This window comes from Capra hircus, chromosome 3 (assembly GCF_001704415.2).
Source record: "Capra hircus breed San Clemente chromosome 3, ASM170441v1, whole genome shotgun sequence".
NCBI classification, from domain to species: Eukaryota; Metazoa; Chordata; class Mammalia; order Artiodactyla; family Bovidae; genus Capra; species Capra hircus.
Window position 1 is genome coordinate 100,264,708 of NC_030810.1, and position 20,104 is coordinate 100,284,811.

A 20,104-nucleotide genomic window follows, 5' to 3' on the forward strand; every position below is an offset into this window, starting at 1 on the left:
AAAAAAACCTACCCCCATTTGCAGATTACATGATTGTCTTTGTAGAAAATTCTAAGGAACCTACCAAAACAAAAAAAACCTCTTAGAACAAACAAGTAAATTCAGCAAAACTGCAGTATACAAGATAAGCACACAAAACTCAACTGTGGTTCTATATACCAGCAATTAATAAATGGACATAAAAATTTTAAAGCACAAAACCATTCATAACCCTTTCAAAAAATAATTAAATGTGAATTTAACAAATGCACAGGATTTGTATGCTGATGCTGATGAAAGAAATGAAAGATCTAAACAAATGGAGAGACTTATCACATTCATGGAATGGAAGACTCAACAAAAGATATAAATTCTCTTAAAACTGATACACAAGCTTAATGCAATTCCTTTCAAAATACTACCAAGATATTTTTGAAGACATAAACATGACCATTCTAAAATGTATATGGGAAGGTTAAAAAACTATAACAGCTAAAACAAAGTGGGAGAAAAGAGTCTACTTGAGTTCAAGACCTCTAATATAACTATAATAATTAAGACTGTGCAACCCTAGCAGAGTCACAGACACTTACATCAATGGAACCCAGAAACACTGACACAAATATGCCCAAATGATTCTGACAAAAGTGCAAAAGCAATTCAAAGGAGGAAAGATAGTCTCTTCAACAAATAGTGCTAGACCAACTAGACATCCTTAGGGAAAAAAAAAAACAAACCTTGACCCCTTATTACTTTATTAAAGTACCCCAAATTTAATTACCCCTTATTAAATTACCCCAAATTTAATCAAAATGAATCATGGACTTACATGTATAATGTAAAACTATGTAACTTTCAGAGAAAATCTTCAGGATCTAGGGACTAGGCAAAGAGTTCTTAGACTTGGTACCAAAAACATGATACAGGAAATGAAAAACTGATTAACTGGACATCATTGAAATTAAGAACTTTTGCTCTGGGGAAGACTGTCAGAGGATCAAAAGACAAGTTACACAGTGGGAGAAAACAATGCAGCAAAGGACGTGGAACTAGAATATAAAAAGAACTCTCAAAACTCAACAGTAATAAAGCAAAAGTCTTAAACACACATTTTACCAAAGATTGTTGTTCAGTAGCTCAGTCATGTCCAAATTTGCAACCCCATGGACTGTAGCACACCAGGCCTCCCTGTCCCTCACCATCTCCCAAAGTTTGCCCAAGTTCATGTCCATTGCATCAGTAATGCACAAATGGTAAATAAGTGTATGGAATGTCATTAGACATGAGAGAAATGCAAACTAAAGCCACAATGAGATGTACAACATACCTGTTAAAATGGCTACACATTATACTAACAAAAAATAGGAAAGATACAAAAAAGATCACTATATACTGCTGGTAAGAATATAATATAGTACAGCCACTCTGGGAAATAGTTGGTAGTTTCTTTAAAAACTACCATGGTTGATTACCAAACATGCAATCAACATAAATTCCAGCACTGCACTTGCAGGTATTTATCCCAGAAAAGTGAAGACTTATATTTATAGAAAAACCTGTATCCAAATGTTTATACACTTTTATTTGTAATACTCAAAAGACTGGAGAAATTGTACATACTGTACAATTCCATTTATAGAACATTCTTGAAATAGCAAAATTACAGAAATAGAAAACAGGTCAGTAGGTGCTGGGGATTAAGGAGAGGGTAGAAGTACAAGGAAAGCGGATGTTGCTTTAAAAGGGTACCACAAGGGACCCTTATGATGACAGAAATATTCTGTATTCTTGACTGTGCTGCTGCTGCTGCTAAGTTGCTTCAGTCATGTCCAACTCCGTGCGACCCCATAGACGGCAGCCCACCAGGCTCCCCCATCCCTGGGATTCTCTAGGCAAGAATACTGGAGTGGGTTGCCATTTCCTTCTCCAACGCATGAAAGTGAAAAGTGAAAGTGAAGTCGTGTCTGATTCTTCGCGACCCCATGGACTGCAGCCCACCAGGCTCCTCCGTCCATGGGATTTTCCAGGCAAGAGTACTGGAGTGGGGTGCCACTGCCTTCTCCACTCTTGACTGTACCAATATAAATATCCTGTTCATGATATTATACTATAGTTTTGCAAGATACAACCACTGGGGGAAACTGGGCTAAGGATAGAGAATCTCTGTATTATTTCTCATAACTGAATATGAATCTAAAATCATCTCAAAAAAAGTTTAAAAGTTTTAAAAAGATTTTAATGTCATATACATCATCTTCCTTTTGAAATTTAAAATTTAAGTAGAGTTCTAGTAACAAAAAAATTCTTAAGGTTAACTAAATTACATTAAATTTATATAAGAACTTTGAAGGAACAGTAGTATGGTACTGCATTTCATCATCCAGAAAGATGGTACATCTTACATTTATTCAGACATTTCCTAATGCCCTTTGATAAAATTTTACAGTCTTCCTCACATAAGTCTTATTTTTAGGTATTTTATAGCTCTTAATACTATTATATCTTGGAATGAAATCTTTTCTATTACAACCTCTAATTGGTTATTGCTAGAATAAAAGGAAGCTACTGACTTCAGTGTGTTTATGTACTCAAATAACTTTACTGAATTCTCTAAAAGCATTTAGTTTACTGGATTTTTTTTTCTTAATACATAATGATTATTTTACCTTGCCTTATTCAATATTTAGTCTTATACACTTACACACTATTTAGTTTTCTTCATTTACTGCATTATTGCAAGCGCTCTTGATCTGTGGGTCAGTGGCTAAAACCTACTCATAAACTTGGGACGAAGAAAAGTTTTATTTTCAATAATCATTAACTGAAATTTAGCATTTCCTTCAATCAGGAAAGTAAGGTAAAACACAGTAGTTTCAGCAGTTATCTGTGACTTTGTCATCAACAGAAATCAGATATTTTCATATCACATGATAGTTAATACAAACATCCAGAATTGTTACATTCAATACGATTTTGAGAATATAGTAATTATTAGACTTGTCACTAGGCCTTATTGTGTTAACAAAGAAACATTAATTACTGCATTACAAACTTGTAACTCCTCTTATTTTGGTAACTATATTTTTAATAAAATTGATTTTTTCATAACACTATATAGTGTTATTTTATACACTAACATGCTAAGGGTTCAATAGGGACAGCAAGCCACACCGCAGGGTGAGCCTGGGGCCTAGGGCCCTGCAGCACCAGCTCACCAAAGCTTCCTCCCACATGCCTGTGTCTTTCCTCTCCTCACTAAGGGCTCCAACTTGGCCTAGACCAGGGGAGGTTTTTACTGATATTCTGGAGTGGGTGCAACACAAAAGGGTGACAAGAACTTTTGAAGACTCAAAGTAAAAGTATTACTCCTGGTTTTACAGTGAATGCATGGATAATTAGAGATTTTTTTCTAAGCCCTCACTGTGTGTCAGGCACTGTGCTGAGCAACTTGTGTGCCTCTCATTTATTTCCACAGCAATCCAATGAGGCTGAAGGGCTTCAATAGATTTCACCAGTCGTAGAGGTCCATGTTTAAAAAAAAAAGTTAAGACTCTTTTTTAAAAAATCATTTTCATTTTTTTTTTAAGTTGGGTTGTTTTATTGGAATTGCACTGACTAAACATTAACTTAAAACTGACATCTTAACATTATAACATTAACATCTTAACATTATTGGAAGCTCCAATAATGGATCTTCTTTTCAAAATACTTGTTTTCTGTCTTCATTTACTTATTTTGGCTGTGCTGGGTCTTTGTTGCTGTGTGGGCTTTCCTCTAGTTGCGGACAGTGGAAGCTATTCTAATTACAGTGCGTGGGCTGCTTATTGCAGTGGAGTGGATTTTTTAAATCAGAAACAAATGTTTTTATAAAGTATTTATTAATACAATCATTTTTCTTTCCCTTTAGTTTGATAATGACACGGACATAGGTTTTCTCAGGTTGACCAATGCTTGAATTCCTGGAATAAATGTTGCTCAATAAATTGTACTGGGCGGAAGAATGTAAAAAATGCATGTCCACAGAGACTCAGAATGTGATATTATTTGGAAATAGGGTCTCTGAAGATATAATTAGTGAAAATTGAGGTCATATTGGATTAGGGTGGTTTCTAAATCCAATGAATGATATCTTTACAAAAGCAAGGAGAGGGACATTTAGATACAAAGACTGGATGATGTGTCTAGAAGCTAGAAAAGAGAAAAGAGAAAACCAAATCTACCAATACCTTCATTTCAGGTTTAGAGCCTCCAGAGATGAGAGAGAATAAATTTCTGTTGTTTTAAGCCCTCTAGCTTGTGATAATTCATCACTACAGGCCTGAGGAACTAATACAATAATGATGCATGATTCTTTCAAAATACTCTGGATTTAATTTTCTAAGATTAGCTCCTTTTAAATGGAAGAGGAACTTAGTGTGATGTCAAGTGTAGCATACTTAAGCAGTATTCTTAGTGTACTGAACTCAAGCACCTTCTATTAAAATCACCATTTGATAGAAATTACAAAAAAAAAAACCAAACTAGTAAATATTTAATCAGTCAACACAATCTCACAGATTTATAGAAAAGTCACTTCTTGAATGTGACTTTCTTTCCTGAAATGGAAGAAATAATATAAAACTAAGTCACTGAAAACATGAGTGAGGAAAACAGAAATGATAAAAAATAAAAGCAGCATTATAAGTTGAATAGATGTTGAAATGTTCAAAAAAAAATACTGGTAACAATAATTCACTGCATTCCTACATTGTATAAATATGAACCACTTTGGATACATTTTTTAAAATTTTACTCATTATTCCTAAAATCTACCTCCAAATTGTACTGATAATAAACTGCACCTAAACTCAAAACACAAAACCTCTTTTATGCATGTCTTTTATTATAAGCCCAAGGATTATAACTGCCTTCAATAACGGATAGAGAGAAATAATGGATACTCACCATTAAAATGATGATAACGTCACAAAGCTGTCATAATCAAAAGTGTATCACTGATATAAAACATACAGACCAATGGAATAGAATACAGAGCTCCAAAATAAATCCTCACATCTACGATCAAATGATTTTCAACAAGGGTCCCATGACCATTCAATGGGGAAAGACTATCTTTTCAACAAATGGTTCTTGGAAAACTGGACATTCACATGTTAAAAAGGTGAAGTTGAAAAAAAAAAAATGAAGTTGTATCCTTCCTTACATTACTCATATAGAAAAACTAACTCAAAGTGGATCAAAGATCTAAATGTAAGAGCTAGAACTATGAAATTCATACAAGAAAACATAGGGTAAAGCGTCATGACACTGGGTTCGGTAATTTCTTGGATATAGAAAAAGCACAAGAACAAAAGTAAAAAGTGATAAACTGTACTTCATCAAAATTAGCAACTTCTGTGCATCAAAGAACACTATCAACAAAGTAAAAAGGCAACCCACAGAATGAGAGGAAATATTTGTGAATCATTTATGTGATATGGGATTAATATCCAGAATACATAAAGAACTGCAACTCAACAACAAAAAAGTACAACCTAATTTTAAAATGGACAAACAACGTGAACAGACATTTCTCCAAAGGAAATACACAAATGGCCAATAAGCATATGAAAAGATGCCCAACATCACTAATCATTAGAGAAACACAAATCAAAACTATGAGGTATCACCTCACACCCATTAAAATGGCACCATGAAAAAGAAAAAAATAATTAGTGTTAACAAGGATGTACAGGGTTGAAACTCTCGTACACTGTAGGAATGTAAAACTTGCAACCACTATTGAGAATAGCATAAAGATGCCTCAAAAAATTAAAAATAGAATTACTATAGAATCCAGCAATTTCACTTCTGGGTGTATACAAAAAAGAATTGAAAGCAGGATCTTGAAGAGACACTTGTACAACACCAATGCTCAAAGCAGCATTAGTCACAATAGCCAAAAAGAAGAAGCAACTCAATGTTTATCATAAAGATGAATGGATTTTTAAAAATACAACATCTATATCCAATGGAATACTATTCAGCCTTTGAAAAGAAGAAAATTCTACAATATGCTACAATATGGTTGAATCTTGAAAATATTATGCTAAGTGAAATAAATCACTCACAAAAAGATAAGCACTACAGGATTCTGCTTTATATAAGGTACCTGTATAGAATAATCAGATTCATAGAGTGCAAAATTGTGGCCTGGACTGGAGAAATTGTGGAACAGGGGATTATTGTTTAATAGCTAGAGTTTTTAATTTTGTAAGATGAAAAAGTTCTTGAGATGGAGAATGATAATGACTACACAACAACATGACTATACTAATACCACTGAACTATACACTGAAAAATAGCTCAAAAGAATATAAAAAAGAGGGACTTCCCTGGTGGTCCAGTGGCTAAGACTCCATGCTCTCAATGCAAGGGGTCAGGGTTTGATCCCTGGCCAGGGAACTAGATCCCACATGCTGCAACTGAGAGTTCACAAACTGCAACTAAAGATCAAAGATCCCACGTTCTGCAACTAAGACCCAGCATGGCCAAAATAAATATATTAAAAAGTTTTAAACAAAGTGTGTATGTGTGTGTATATATATATATATATATATGTATGTATAACTGGGTCACTTTGCTGTACAGCAGTAATTAACACAACGTTGTAATTTAACTGTACTTCAACTATATAAATTTTTCAAAAAGTTAAAAAGGCAAATTTTATGTTATATGTACTTTCCCATAATAAAAAAATTTTAATATATAAAAAATGTTTGAGGTGGATCTACATCACTGAAAGGGAAAGCTATTCACCATATATGACTATGAAAAATGGAAACATAAGCTACAGAAAATTATAGACAATAAGCTTATATGCATAACAAAAGCCTGGAAGAATTCATTTAATATTTATTGCATGCCTACTATATGTCAGGCACTGTTGCAAGCCTTAGAGATAAAACAAAAAGAAGAGACAAAAATCCTAACTCTTATGAATTCTGCATGCTAGTAGAAGAGCAAGATAAATCGAGAAACAAAATATAAACTGGGCTGACATTTTATAGATAAGAAATGGATAAATAGCAATTTCATTTGGTTTGATCTAACAATATGTTATATAGTGATAAATATAGAGAAAAATAAACTAGTGGAGTCAACACAGGTGTATATAAAGTTCCAGTAATTTTAGATAGTGAGGGAAGACCTCGCTGAAAAAGCAGCATTTAAGGAAAGGTCAGAAGAAGGTAAGGGAATAAACCATGCAGGTATCTGGGGGAAATGCATCCTAGGCAGAGTGCAGACGCCTGGAGGTGAGAGCATGCCTGTTAAATTCTAGAAATAGTGTGGATGACCTCATGGCTAGAATGGAGACAGCAAATGTTACACAATAACCTATTAACAGTGGTTATCTCTGGAATGGCATTTAGAGACTTCTATATTTGATTTCCTACATATCCATTTTGTTTTATCTTTTACACTAGACATATGTTACTTTTATAATCAGAAAATGCATGATTCCAATTTTTTTAAAAGAAAATTTATGCGCATGTACCTGTGTGTGTGGCATGCACTGAAAATCTGAGAGAACATAGCTCAAACTCTCAAGTGATAGAAATCTAGATTCCAATCCTAGGGTTACCACTTACTACATGCATGACCTTGGGCAAATTTTTTAATCTCTCAGGGTTTAATCTGTAAAATGCAGCTGTAACAGTACCTACCTTCGGGGAAGATTAGATACTAAACGTGAACAGTGCCTAACATACTCTAAGTACTCCTTAAATAGGAGCTTTGTAAAAATACATCAAACACTAAAAAGGCTAACTGATTTGGCCATTACTAATTTTTACATTACAAAAGTAATGTATTAAAATATGGGTATACAGAAAATAAGATGTAGAAGTCCCCCAAAATATTCAAACAATACAGAAACAAACTGTCAAAAGTAGTCTTTTGTACATATACCCCAATTTCTGCCACGGGAAATTGCTGTTAACATTTTGTTATGAATCCTTCCAGATCTTCTCTTTACACTAAATATTACAGGGTCTTAGCAATTTTTACATAACAAGGGGAAAGGAACCATATCATACTTATTCCGAAACTTTTATTTTCCAATTAACAATGTATTCTAGAAGGTACGTCACATTCAATAAATACTGTCAGTTCATTCTGTTTTAACAGTCACACAGTATTTTACAGAACATATATTTATGACTGGAGAAAGAAATAGCAACCCACTCCAGTACTCTTGCCTGGAGAATCCCATGAACAGAAGACCCTGGCGGGCTACAATCCTTGGGGTTGCAAAGAGTCGGACACAACTGAGCGACTAACACACACACACACACTTATGACATTCAAGCTATCACTATCATAAATGATGTTTCATCAAATATCCTTGTATATTTTTAAGCACATATGCCAAGATTACCTACAACAAAAGATTTCTGAAAATGACTTTCTGAATCTAAAAAAGCACATTTAAAACTTTGCCCGTTACTCTCCAAGACCACTGAACCAGTGAAATTGCTCAGTCGTGTCCGACTCTTTGCAACACCATGGATTGTAGCCTACCAGGCTCCTCCATCCATGGAATTTTCCAGGCAAGAGTACTGGAGTGGGTTGCCATTTCAGTCATTCCAACTAAGAACTTCACCAACGGTATAAATTACCCATAGCTCCAAAAGCACTGGATCTCAGCAATCCTTCAAAGTTTTACTAATTTTCTAAGTATAAAATGATTATCATTGTTGGTTTGATGTGGATTTCTCTCTTATTAGTAAGGCTGAGTTTATTTTATATATTACACTATTAACTTTTTCTATTTCACCCTATAAATTTTAAAGTTAATATATGTAACTTTTCTAAGAAAGAACAAAATTTTTCCTTAAAAAATAAATTCCATACTTTCAATAATAGGTTTAAATGGGATCTAAGAGTTGGAGAAATTTAGAGAAAGAAAAGATAACTGAGGTGGTTTAAAGTCTGAACCAGTCCCTAGCACAGAGAAGGTACTCAACAGGAAGGAAAAACTAAAGGAAACAAAGCTGCCAACCAGCCAGCCTGGAAGTTTCAGAAAGACAGGTCAAGCTGAACCTCAGAAAAAGTGAAGAAGAGGAAAAAGGCCTCCCATATACAGAAAAGAAGATGAGCAAATTATAATGGGGGGTGGGGGTTATGAAAACAGCTGTAAGGAGCTGTAGGGAAACAGGCCCATGAAGAAGCACAGAATGTATTCGGCAGAAAATATAACATGTCAAGTGAAGCACAGAATGTATTCGGCAGAAAACATAACATGTCAAGTGCTACCCAACTGTGAGGAGGCCTTGAAGGTCAAGATGAAGTCTTAAATCTGATTCAATAAGCAACTGAAAGACAAGCCATATCTTTAAGTTAGAGTGACAAGAAAATATAAATTAAAAGATCAATCTGACAGACTTAAAATTTGAAAAGCAGCAGAGGAACAAATTAGACTAACCAAAAATGAGGTGAAATTGGGCCTAAATTAGGACAGCAGGATGAAAAAGTAAAGGAACCTCTAAAATTTTAAACTATGTAACTTCTGAGTAAGAACAATATTTTAAATGTATATACACCTACTTTTACTCTCTTCTGCCCCAGCCACTTCAAATTACATAAAGGAGAAAAACAATTTTGCATAAGATAAAGAAACATATAAATGGGGGAAAAAATGGGTGAAAGAAAATAATAATAAATTTATGGAAACTGGGACCACCACCTTTGGTAGACCCATAAGAACTGAATTCTAAACCAGTAAGGGAAAAAGCAAAGCAAAAAACCAACTCTATTTACGTATCAGAATGCCCCAGACTCAGTAACTGGTGACTCTGGGTGCTTCTGGGGGAGGGTAGAGGGGAAGGCAAATAAAATCTAAAATAAGGATTAGTTCAAGAACTGTTTAAGCAGCAGGTCAATTTCCAGATCCTCTCCCTGTTTCTTCCAAAAGGGAAAATGCCCCTCCTCAACCCAGTCAAAAACTGTTTAATCTCTGGAAGAGTGTAAACTAAACCAGAGGTCCCCTAGCCTGGGGAACACCAGGCAAAGCTGAAAGTGAGGTTACCAAACTGAAAACAGGGAAACTAAGAACAATGTATGTGAAAGGGATGTATCCTATTGTACTGCTTCTTCCCTGTAATTCATGTGTCCTCTTTCTTGGTACAGGCCTTCCCTGTAGCTCAAACGGTAAAAGAATCTGCGTACAACGCAGGAGACCCAGGTTTGATCCCTGGGTTGGTAAGATCCCCTGGAGAAGGGAATGGCAACCCACTCCAGTATTCTTGGCTGGAGAGTCCCGTGGACAGAGGAGCCTGGCGGGCTACAGTCCATGGGGTCACCGAAGCGGACACGACTGAAGCGACTAACACTACTGCTACACTCTCATCTACCAGTAAGGCTTACCCTCTAGGAAGTTCCAGGCAAAGAGTATAAAGGAGGCCTTGAGTATGTGAAAATATCTTTCTTCCACTTCACTGTTAGTTTGCCTAGCTATCGAACTCTAACTTGGAAATTATTTTCCCTCAGAATTTGGAAGGCATCACTCCACTGTCATCTATCTTCCAGTGTGATTACTGTATGGAGAAGCAAAACCATCTGATTGCTTATTATTTTTCACTGATCAATCTTCTCCTCTCTGGAGCTTATAAAATACTCTTTGTATCTGATGCTGAAATTTCATAATAATGTGTCTTGAGTAGGTGAGTTTTCGTTCATTGTTCTGGCTTCTTCAGTTTAAAAACTTGTATCTCCTATTTCTGGGACATTTAATAAAAAAATTAAAAGTCTGGTTAAAAGAAAAGAAAAACAGATGTCACCAGAGAAGGGGGTAGAATACTGCTGTTTTCATAACAAATCATGTAAAACCAAGTCTTTAAATAAATGTATGGAGAATTTTTACCAAAATCACTTTTAATACATATGTTTAAATAAATTTATTTTAAGAGTCACAGATGTAAAAAACAAACTTATGCTTACCAAAGGGGAAAGGTGGGGAGGGATAAACTGGAAGACTGGGATTGACACATACACACTGCTACATATAAATGGGGCTTCCCTGGTGGCTCAGTGGTAAAGAATCCACCTGCCTATACAAGAGATGCAGCTTGAATCCCTGGTCGGGAAGATTCCCCTGGAGAAGGAAACTGCAATCCACTCCAGTATTCTTGCCTGGAGAACCCTATGCAAAGAGGAGCCTGGTAGGCTACAGTCCATAGGGTTGCAGAGTCGGACACGACCGAATCAACTGAGCACACAGCACAGAAGTATTCTTTCCTAGGAAATCCCATGGACAGAGGAGCCTGGTGGGCTAGAGTCTATCAGGTCGCGAAAGAGCTGGAAACAACTAGCAACGAAAACAAACAACAACATATATAAAACAGATAACTATTAAGTACCTAATGATCTATATGAGCAGAATCTAAACTAGAGTGAACATATGTATATGTATCACAAATACACTTTTACTGTAAACAGCAGAAACTAACATAACATTGTAAATCAACTATACCCCCAATAAAAATTAATTAAAAAATTAATAAATCTATTTTAAGTATATATGTTATATAGTTAAAATGTTTTATATGCTTTAATATTCTTATATGTCTAAAATGCTTTTTTTAAATGAAAAAAAAAAAACAAGATGTGATAACAAATCTGATAAAAACATAAAAGAATCCAAACACTTCTAGTTACTTAGCCTGGGGAACTGGAAAAACTGTGATAGTCATGAAAGATAAGGAAAAGTTACGAAGGGCAGCAAATCTGAAAGAAATACTGGTGATTACATATCTATATATACACACATATACATACACACACACATATATATAAAACTTGGGAAAGTGTTAGTCACTCATTCAAGTCTAACTCTCGGCAGCCCCATGGACTGTAGCCTTGAAGGATCCTCTGTCCATGGAGTTCTGCAGGCAAGAATACTGGAGTGGGTATATACTTGCACAGTGCTCAGTCACTTCAGTTGTGTCCAACTCTTTGTTTTTGTTTTTTTTGTCCAACTCTTTGTGACCCCAGGGACTGTAGACTTCCAGGCTCTTCTGTCCATTGGATTCTCTAGGCAAGAAGACTGGAATAGGTTGCCAAACCCTCCTCCAGTGGATGTTCCTGAGCCAGGGACTGAATTCCTGTCTCCAGCATCTCCCGCACTGCAGGCAGATTCTTTACTGCTGAGCCACTGCTGCTCCTGCTAAGTGGCTTCGGTCGTGTCCGACTCTGTGTGACCCCATAGATGGCAGCCCACCAGGCTCCCCTGTCCCTGGGATTCTCCAGGCAAGAACACTGGAGTGGGTTGCCATTTCCTTCTCCAATGCATGAAAGCGAAAAGTGAAAGGGAAGTCGCTCAGTCGTATCCGACTCTTCGCAACCCCGTGGACTGCAGCCTACCAGGCTCCTCTGTCTACGGGATTTTCCAGGCAAGAGTACTGGAGTGGGTTGCCATTGCTGAGCCACTAGGGAAGCCCATATACCTGTGTATATATATAATAAATAACATGTTAGTTCAGTTCAGTCACTCAGTCGTGTCCGACTCTTTGCGACCCTATGAATCGCAGCACACCAGGCTTCCCTGTCCATCACCAACTCCCAGAGTTCACCCAAACGCAAGTCCATCAAGTCAGTGATGCCATCCAGCCATCTCATCCTCTGTCGTCCCCTTTTCCTCCTGCCTGCAATCCCTCCCAGCATCAGAGACTTTTCGGATTATTCAAAAAGAGATTTTTTTTTAGACCAATGAAAATACAGAAAATAAGCCTCTGTGAAAAGACAGCAATAAACATTTTGGACAGTCTTCAATACATAAAAGATAAATGAAGGGAAGGAGATACAGTAGTTACCAAATAAATATTTAATTGAGGCAGGCAAACAGAAATGAAGGAAGTTGATTGGCTTACTAACTAAAGAGTTCCAGTTATAAGAGTAAGACTTGCAGAAGCATAATGAACAAGAGAAAGAATATGAGCAGGCCTAAGGAACAAAGGGAGTCAGCGAGAAAAAGCGAGCAATGCACTGTTTCTGAAGCCAAATTCAATAAGTTCATCAAAAAGGCACAATTATAGATTATTAAGAACCAGGAGAAAGATTCCAGTAAGAACCTTAAAGTCATTTAAAGAGCTGAAAAACAATTATGAATAAAGGATGTTACAGAAAAGATTTTAAGAACTGCAAAACTTTTCCAGCAAATTTTTCAGCACTGTGCACTCATCTCTCCATCCAAGCAACTGTGCTATGCTGGCTGCTAAATGTATTTCACCTTCATCTACAAAAAAAGACAATACCCCACCCTCTTCCTTAAAAAGAATCAATTGTGCTACACTTCTGTAGAAAGTGACTTTAAGTCCAATGGAGAAAGTCTTGTATGTAGCAGTTAAGAATGCTGACTGTGTAAATACCACAAACAATAAATTTTGGTGAGGATGTAAAGCAATGGGAACCTTCATACTATTTTCCACTGTGGCTAAAATGGTATATAAAATGCCTATTAAAAAATTTTGGGTAGATGGACGCCAGCAATCACAATGTCTCTACCCACCCCCAAAATTGTCTCTACCCCTACTAGCTATGTGACTTCAGACAAACTAATCATTTGATCTGTGCCTTAGTTTCCTCATCTAAAAACAAGAATATTAATTCATACCTCATAGGATTCTTACAAAGATTAAATGAGATAATATATATGAGCATTAAGAGAGATTACATATTTAGAATAAGTGACCTATAATTATTGTTAGCTATTATAAATGAATTCATGATGTTACGGTTTAATTAGTGTTATCCTTTCAAAGGTATTTTCATGTTAACAGTGCATAAAGATATAAATCTCCAATGCCAGGTTTTACAACATTCACTTATTCAATACTTACTCAGCATACTAGACACCCCTGAGAGCAGTAGGGCACCCTGGTGAACAAGGGAGATAAAGGTCCTGCTGTCATGAAAATTAAATTGTGGTTAAGTTGTTGAAATCAGGGATTTCCCTGACCATCCAGTGGTTAAGACTTCACCTTCCAAAGCAAGGGGTGTAGGTTTGATCCCTGGTTGAGGAGCTAAGATCCCACATGCCTCATGGCCAAAATATCAGAACACAAATCAGAAGCAATATTGTCACAAATTCAATAAAGACTTTAGAAATGGTCCACAACAAAAATCTTTTTTTGAAAAGTTGTTAAAGTAATAAATTTAGTTTGTCTACTCAACTACAGAAAAATGTGAAGAGGCAAATACAAAACAAATGATGAAAACAGATGCAAACTGAGATGACTTATCTGGAAACTGAGAGATGGTTTCTAACATACATAATAGCCAACAAAACAGGAAACGTGCAGCCTGGTATACGCTAAGAACTTAATACGTGTTTAACAAATGTGCCCATTCCTTTCTCTAGGTTTGTTTCCTTACGCATAAAATGATAGGGGTTATTTTTTTTGGCCTCACCACACAACCAGTGAGATCACAGTTCCCTGATCAGGGATCCAACTCGTGCCCCCTGCATTGGAAGCTTGGAGTCTTAACCACTGGACCGCCAGGGAAGTTTCATGATAGAGGTTATCTTGAATCCAAATTCAACATCTGTTAATGTCTACTTATTCAAATCATCATGGCATGTTAAGCAGCATTCTGAAGAACAAGTAGCTCTACAAGCAGGGCCTATAATTGTCTGTGAATGATGGGCCCAAAAAACTCCACTGAGTTCAGGCCTTGCATTTCACAAGAGCTTTAAATATATCCCTTCAGTTAAAGGGAATCAGCTATACAACCATAGCGACATTGGATAGCACTGACAGAAATGTTACCCTTTCACTTCTATAACAGGGCTATACCACCAGGGGAATTAACATTTAAAATAACCATTGTAAACAGCCTGAAGGGAAAAAAGTGAGTGAGTGAAAGTCACTCAGTCTTGTCTGGCTCTTTGCGACCCCATGGACTATACAGTCCATGGAATTCTTCAGTCCAGAATACTGGAGTGGGTAGCCATTCCCTTCTCCAGAAGATCTTCCCAACCCAGGGATTGAACCCAGGTCTCCCACACTGCAGGCTGATTCCTTACCAGCTGAGCCACCATGGTTTCAAAGACAGTTTCCCCAATCAAGAATTCAAATTTTACCAGTTTTGAAATTAAATATGCCCCAAATGTCACAGCCTAAGTAAAATCAAGGGAAAGGGGGTTTAGTTTCCTTGAGTGTTGCAATTTAGTTTTTTGAAAATCAACCATCACTTGGCACTGTGGAAATCCCCATTGTTAATATCTTAGAAGAAAGTCATCCACAGCAGAGAACCACAAAAGACTCACAAAGCATCCATAAAACAACATATTATTCTCATCTGTTAGTGATGAGTAGAGAAGTAGGACTGGAATGCAAATAACTAAAGTGACAGACTACTATCTCAAAAACAAGAAAACTAGAGTTCCAAGAATGCAGCAGTATCTACTTCTTAATTTCTAACAAAACAGAAAAGATTCAGTTTGGTGTCACAATTCGAATAGCATAAAGAGTATGTGGAGAGGCTTCCCTAGTGGTCCAGTGGTTAAGAGTCTGCCTAGCAATGCAGGGGTGACTGGTTCAATCCCTGGTCTGGGAAGATCTCACAGAGCAACTAAGCTCATGTGCCACAGCTACTGAGCTCAAGTGCCTAAAGCCCATGCTCTACAACAGAAGAGGCCACTGCAGTGAGAAGCCAGTCCAGCACAACAAAGATTAGCCTCTGCTTGCTGCAACTAGAGAAAGCTCACATGCACTAACAAACACCTGGCACGACCAAAAATAACTAGCTAAGTAAAACGTATTTAACAAAAAGTAAAAATATTTTTAAAAATTAAAAATAAAAAGTACATGGGCTAAGGTTCTTTTTCAAAAATGTTAACTGTTTTTCAATTGCTGAATCAGTAAAATATATTTAAATACTTCTGAAAAAGTTTTTTGCAATAGAATATAATTTTTTAAGTATCTTGGCATCTTAATTTTATACTGCATAAACTCCTATTTTCCGGTATCTGAAAAAAGTAAGGTAATAGATAAAAATTAAGCTAATTTACTTTAAAACTATAATCTAAGGAGGTTAAAAACTATGTGAAAAGAAAAAGTCTTCCTAAATGTCAGCCTTAAAAACCCAAACATGTATTCCTTCCTTTGCCTTCTACCCATTCTGCACTCACAATAAATGGTACCTTATAGCACAAAAAGAGGTCTCTGTTAAAGAGAATACCAGAATCAAGGGAGGAAAAACCTGCACTACTAAAAACTCATTCACATCTATGGTTTGAATGCTGAAGTATAAATCAAATAACTAATCTGTTCCCAACCAGTGCCTTAGCCAATGCATTACAAATCACATGATTTAAAACATGTTTCTCAAAACTGTTAGTATTCCACAGACAAGAAAGATATAGCCTAAGACTTCATGAACCACCTACCCACTTACGTCTGCTTCCCAATGGTAAACAGAAATATTAAAAAAATAATGAGTAAGAAAAATTATCAATTACAGAGAAAAAAGGCACCACCACATTAGAACTATTACTTCAACATAACCCAGAGAGTACAGTATAAACCATATCTTACTCTTCTTTTGATCCAGCACCATTTTAAGACATACATAGTAAAAAAATGCAAAGGAACCAGGTCTCCTGAAAGTCTCTGTAAGGCCACCAACATTCTCTAAGTCAAACTCTATAAACACAACTAAAAAGATCAAGTATTGTAACTCATGCTAAGGATTACCTTAAAGGAAGCTTAGAAGAGTTAAATACTTATTACCAAAAATCTCTGCAGACATATGTAAAAAAAAGAACAAACAAGAACCATAGGGAAACTTAACTAGCAAAAAGACAAAGTAGAAAAACTCAAAGAAACATGTATGATGTCTCTAGTCCCTAAAATGACCCCAAGAAAAAAAGGTTTGACCAGCACAAGGAATTCAGACCTGAAAGCCATTTACTATCTTCTCACTGAGCACAGAACATTTCCACCCTGTGTCCCTACATTTATGGCCCTCATATGCAACAGGCTACCAAAAGTCCATAATTGATCTCTTCCTCTTGATACAAAGAGGCAAAAGGAGAACTGAAGGAAGAAAATGCACTTTCTGATTTAAACATCATGGCTGAACTTGGGATCAATAACTTGGAAGCTATGGGACAAGTCTCCAACATCAAAAAGAAATATAAAAATTGCAGAAGCAGGCTGCCAAAGGACAATAAACAAAATAACTGTTCCATCATAAGCAAGCATTCTGTACAAATAAATACTATTTTCCGCTTACAGATTTAAGCTGATATTGATCAGCTAATGAAAATGTGGTTAAGAGATTGTCCCTCTGGTTACTGTTCTTTAAAAAACAAAACAAAATAAAGCAACCCCACCCACACTGCTGGAAAAAAAGCTTCTGACATATGCACTAAACTTTACTTCGCCACCTCTTAATAAGAGAAATGCTTTGCAACTTGACTATGGTTATATAAGTATTTTGCAATGTGTTAGTTTAAAATCTTGTTTATTTACTCCCTAGCTAACAGATAAGTCATTTTACTTCAAGGTCAGGTTTGCCATAATAATAGCATCTTTCCAATTTTATTCCATCACACAGCACTTCCTGCAATGGAATTTTAGCCATTAACTTTATCTCCTTTTCCTTTAAAAGGAAAAAACTAAAAAGATTTAAAAATATGATATTGACATGTGGCAAATTAACTTCTTTAAATAGTTCTGTTCCCAGAAACATGGTAGGAAAGACAGTAAATTTCACAGTGATTCAATTGTAATAGCAAAACCGGGGTATTGCAAAATACTGCTGCCTTTCAGAGACACGAAAAAAATCCATTTAAATTTTAACAAGGGAACAGCAGTGAAGCCCTCCCACTACTATATTTTCAAGTTATTCATCCCCACCTCTTACTTCTTTTCTGAAGCTATCAAAGATAAGGATTTCTAAGAAATGGCCAAGGTCAGCAAAGTAAACTAGAATCCCTAAAATGAAATACTTCCTAGGGAGAAATAACTGTAATGTACTGGGAAGAGGACTGGGACTAGGGATTTCAAAATCTGATCTGTCCAGACCTGTTGCACTACACCCTATTCTATCTGAGACATGACTGGTTAAATTTTTTTTTAATGTTCAAGTCCTCACTATATAAGAGACCTTCATTGAGACATAGCATGAACTGAACTTAAAGAATGGGGACTACCTCGACCCACCTAACAAGATTTCAACCTGGGGTCCCGGATGCTTGCTGTTGGCAAGATTTATCCTGAAACTCAAACACTACACAAACCTCAGCCTTCAGCAGCTTATGACACTAGAGGCACCTCTTAATAATAATCGCAAGTTTCAAAGGTTAGCCCCCTCGAGGGGGAGTACAGGTTTGTTTGCTTGTTTGTTTGTTTGTAAGAAACTGAGTATAAATTCAAAGATTTTGAAACTTTAAAATCTAAACGTTTGGAAGTAACATCTCAGCTAAACGGCAAGGTGGTCCAGCGTTTATAAGCCCAAACTACTTTTAAAGTAAAACGAGCCACTCTGCCCACAGTTATTCGGCATCAAGCAGGTCCACAGTGGGCAGAGTGTTGAAAGAGCACAGCGCACACCAGAACGCCGCCACAAGAGTGCAGGCGGGCCAGCCCCGCGCGGACTGGCGCTCCACCAGAACGCCGGGCAAGGAATCCCCAACGAGCACCCACCTGCTCCCTCCCTCTACCTCGGGTCTCCCCCGTTCCCCCGGGTCCGGCCCCTCCCCCAGGTTACTCCCCTCCCCCACCGCCCCATAGCCGCCCCCGCGCGTCCCAGCGCCCTCAGCCCCAACTACGGCCCCTCAGCCCCGGGTCTCCCCAGCTGCCAACCCCTTCAGCCCCTCCTCCTTTACAGGCAACCCAGTCCTCCGTCTCCTCACCGGGGTTAGCAGTAGTCGCCGCCATGGCCGTAGATGCCACTGCCGCCGCACCACCCCCCCCAGTGGGAGGAGCCGCCGCCACGGAACCGGGGGGGAGGGGGAGGGAAGAGCCACTCCCCAGACGCGGCGCCGTACTGCCGCCACCGCTACCGCGGAGTCCAAGATGGCGGCTGCAGCAACCCCCACCGTCCCCAGCCCCTACCGCGGCGAGACCCCACCTCTGGGGCGGGGTCAGTCTCAAAGCCAGCCTCCTCGGGAAAACTGACCAATGAAATCCAAAATCTATCAGAGGGCGGGCTGGCCACTGAGCCTCCAGCCCGTCCTGTGGAGGAGGGTGGGCGAGAAAGAAGTCCAGCTGTCTTCCTAATCCCGCCTCTTCTGAGTTAGAGGTCAATGATCGTGTGACGTCAATGAAAAACAATTTTACTAAAAAGCTTCCCTGGGTGGCGGATTCGCCTGGTTGGCCGTTCTGCATAAGATTTATTTTGTAAATATTTTTTAGGTGCGCTAACGCGTAAACTTCACTTAGTGATTTGTACTCTTTTCTAGTTTTTTCCTCTTTTAAGGAACTTTGTCCCCGGCAATAAAAGTTCAGTAAGTTTTGAATCTCTGCAGAAGGCCTAGGTTCAATTCCTGGCTGGGGAAGATCCCCTGGAGAAGGAAATGGCAACCCACTCCAGTATCCTTGTCTGGGAAATCCCACGGAGAGAGGAGATGTGGGCTACTGTCAATGGGGTCGCAAGGAGTCGGACACGACTTAGCGACTAAACCACCACCATAGAACTGGTAGTGTGAGACGATCTGGGCGATTATGGTCTGCTTCGGTTCAGTTCAGTTCAGTCGCTCAGTCGTGTCTGACTCTTTGCGACCCCATGAACTGCAGCGCGCCAGGCCTCCCTGTCCATCACCAACTCCCGGAGTTCACCCAAACTCCTGGTCTGGTACCGGCAGCCAAAGCAGGAGGCAGTGTGAAGCAGATTAGGTATAACTTCCTTTGATCAAACGGGACAGTGAGAGGTTTTTAGTAGAGAACTGATGACTGTGCAGATTTATTTTCTAATGACAGGAAGCATTGAGCACTTTGAGCTAGACACGGTCCAAACTGCTTTATAAGTATCTACTCATTTAATTTCACATAGCTTTCACAAATTGTCTAATGTAAATTTAATTCTAGTTTTAACAGAAATCCCATTATGCTATTGAGCATCTTTGAATTCTTATAGG

At 37.7% G+C, this 20,104-nt stretch overlaps 1 protein-coding gene across 2 annotated transcripts in view; it reads right to left on the reverse strand.

Moving 5' to 3' along the window:
- The window catches only part of ARNT (aryl hydrocarbon receptor nuclear translocator), a 66,336-nt gene extending 47,270 nt beyond the window's left edge, over nucleotides 1-19,066 (reverse strand). For both annotated transcript variants that reach the window (XM_018046046.1, XM_018046044.1), the window contains exon 1: nucleotides 18,881-19,066. In XM_018046046.1, the coding sequence (XP_017901535.1) occupies nucleotides 18,881-18,905 (25 nt within the window). In that variant the 5' untranslated portion in view covers nucleotides 18,906-19,066. The remainder of the gene's footprint in view (nucleotides 1-18,880) is intronic.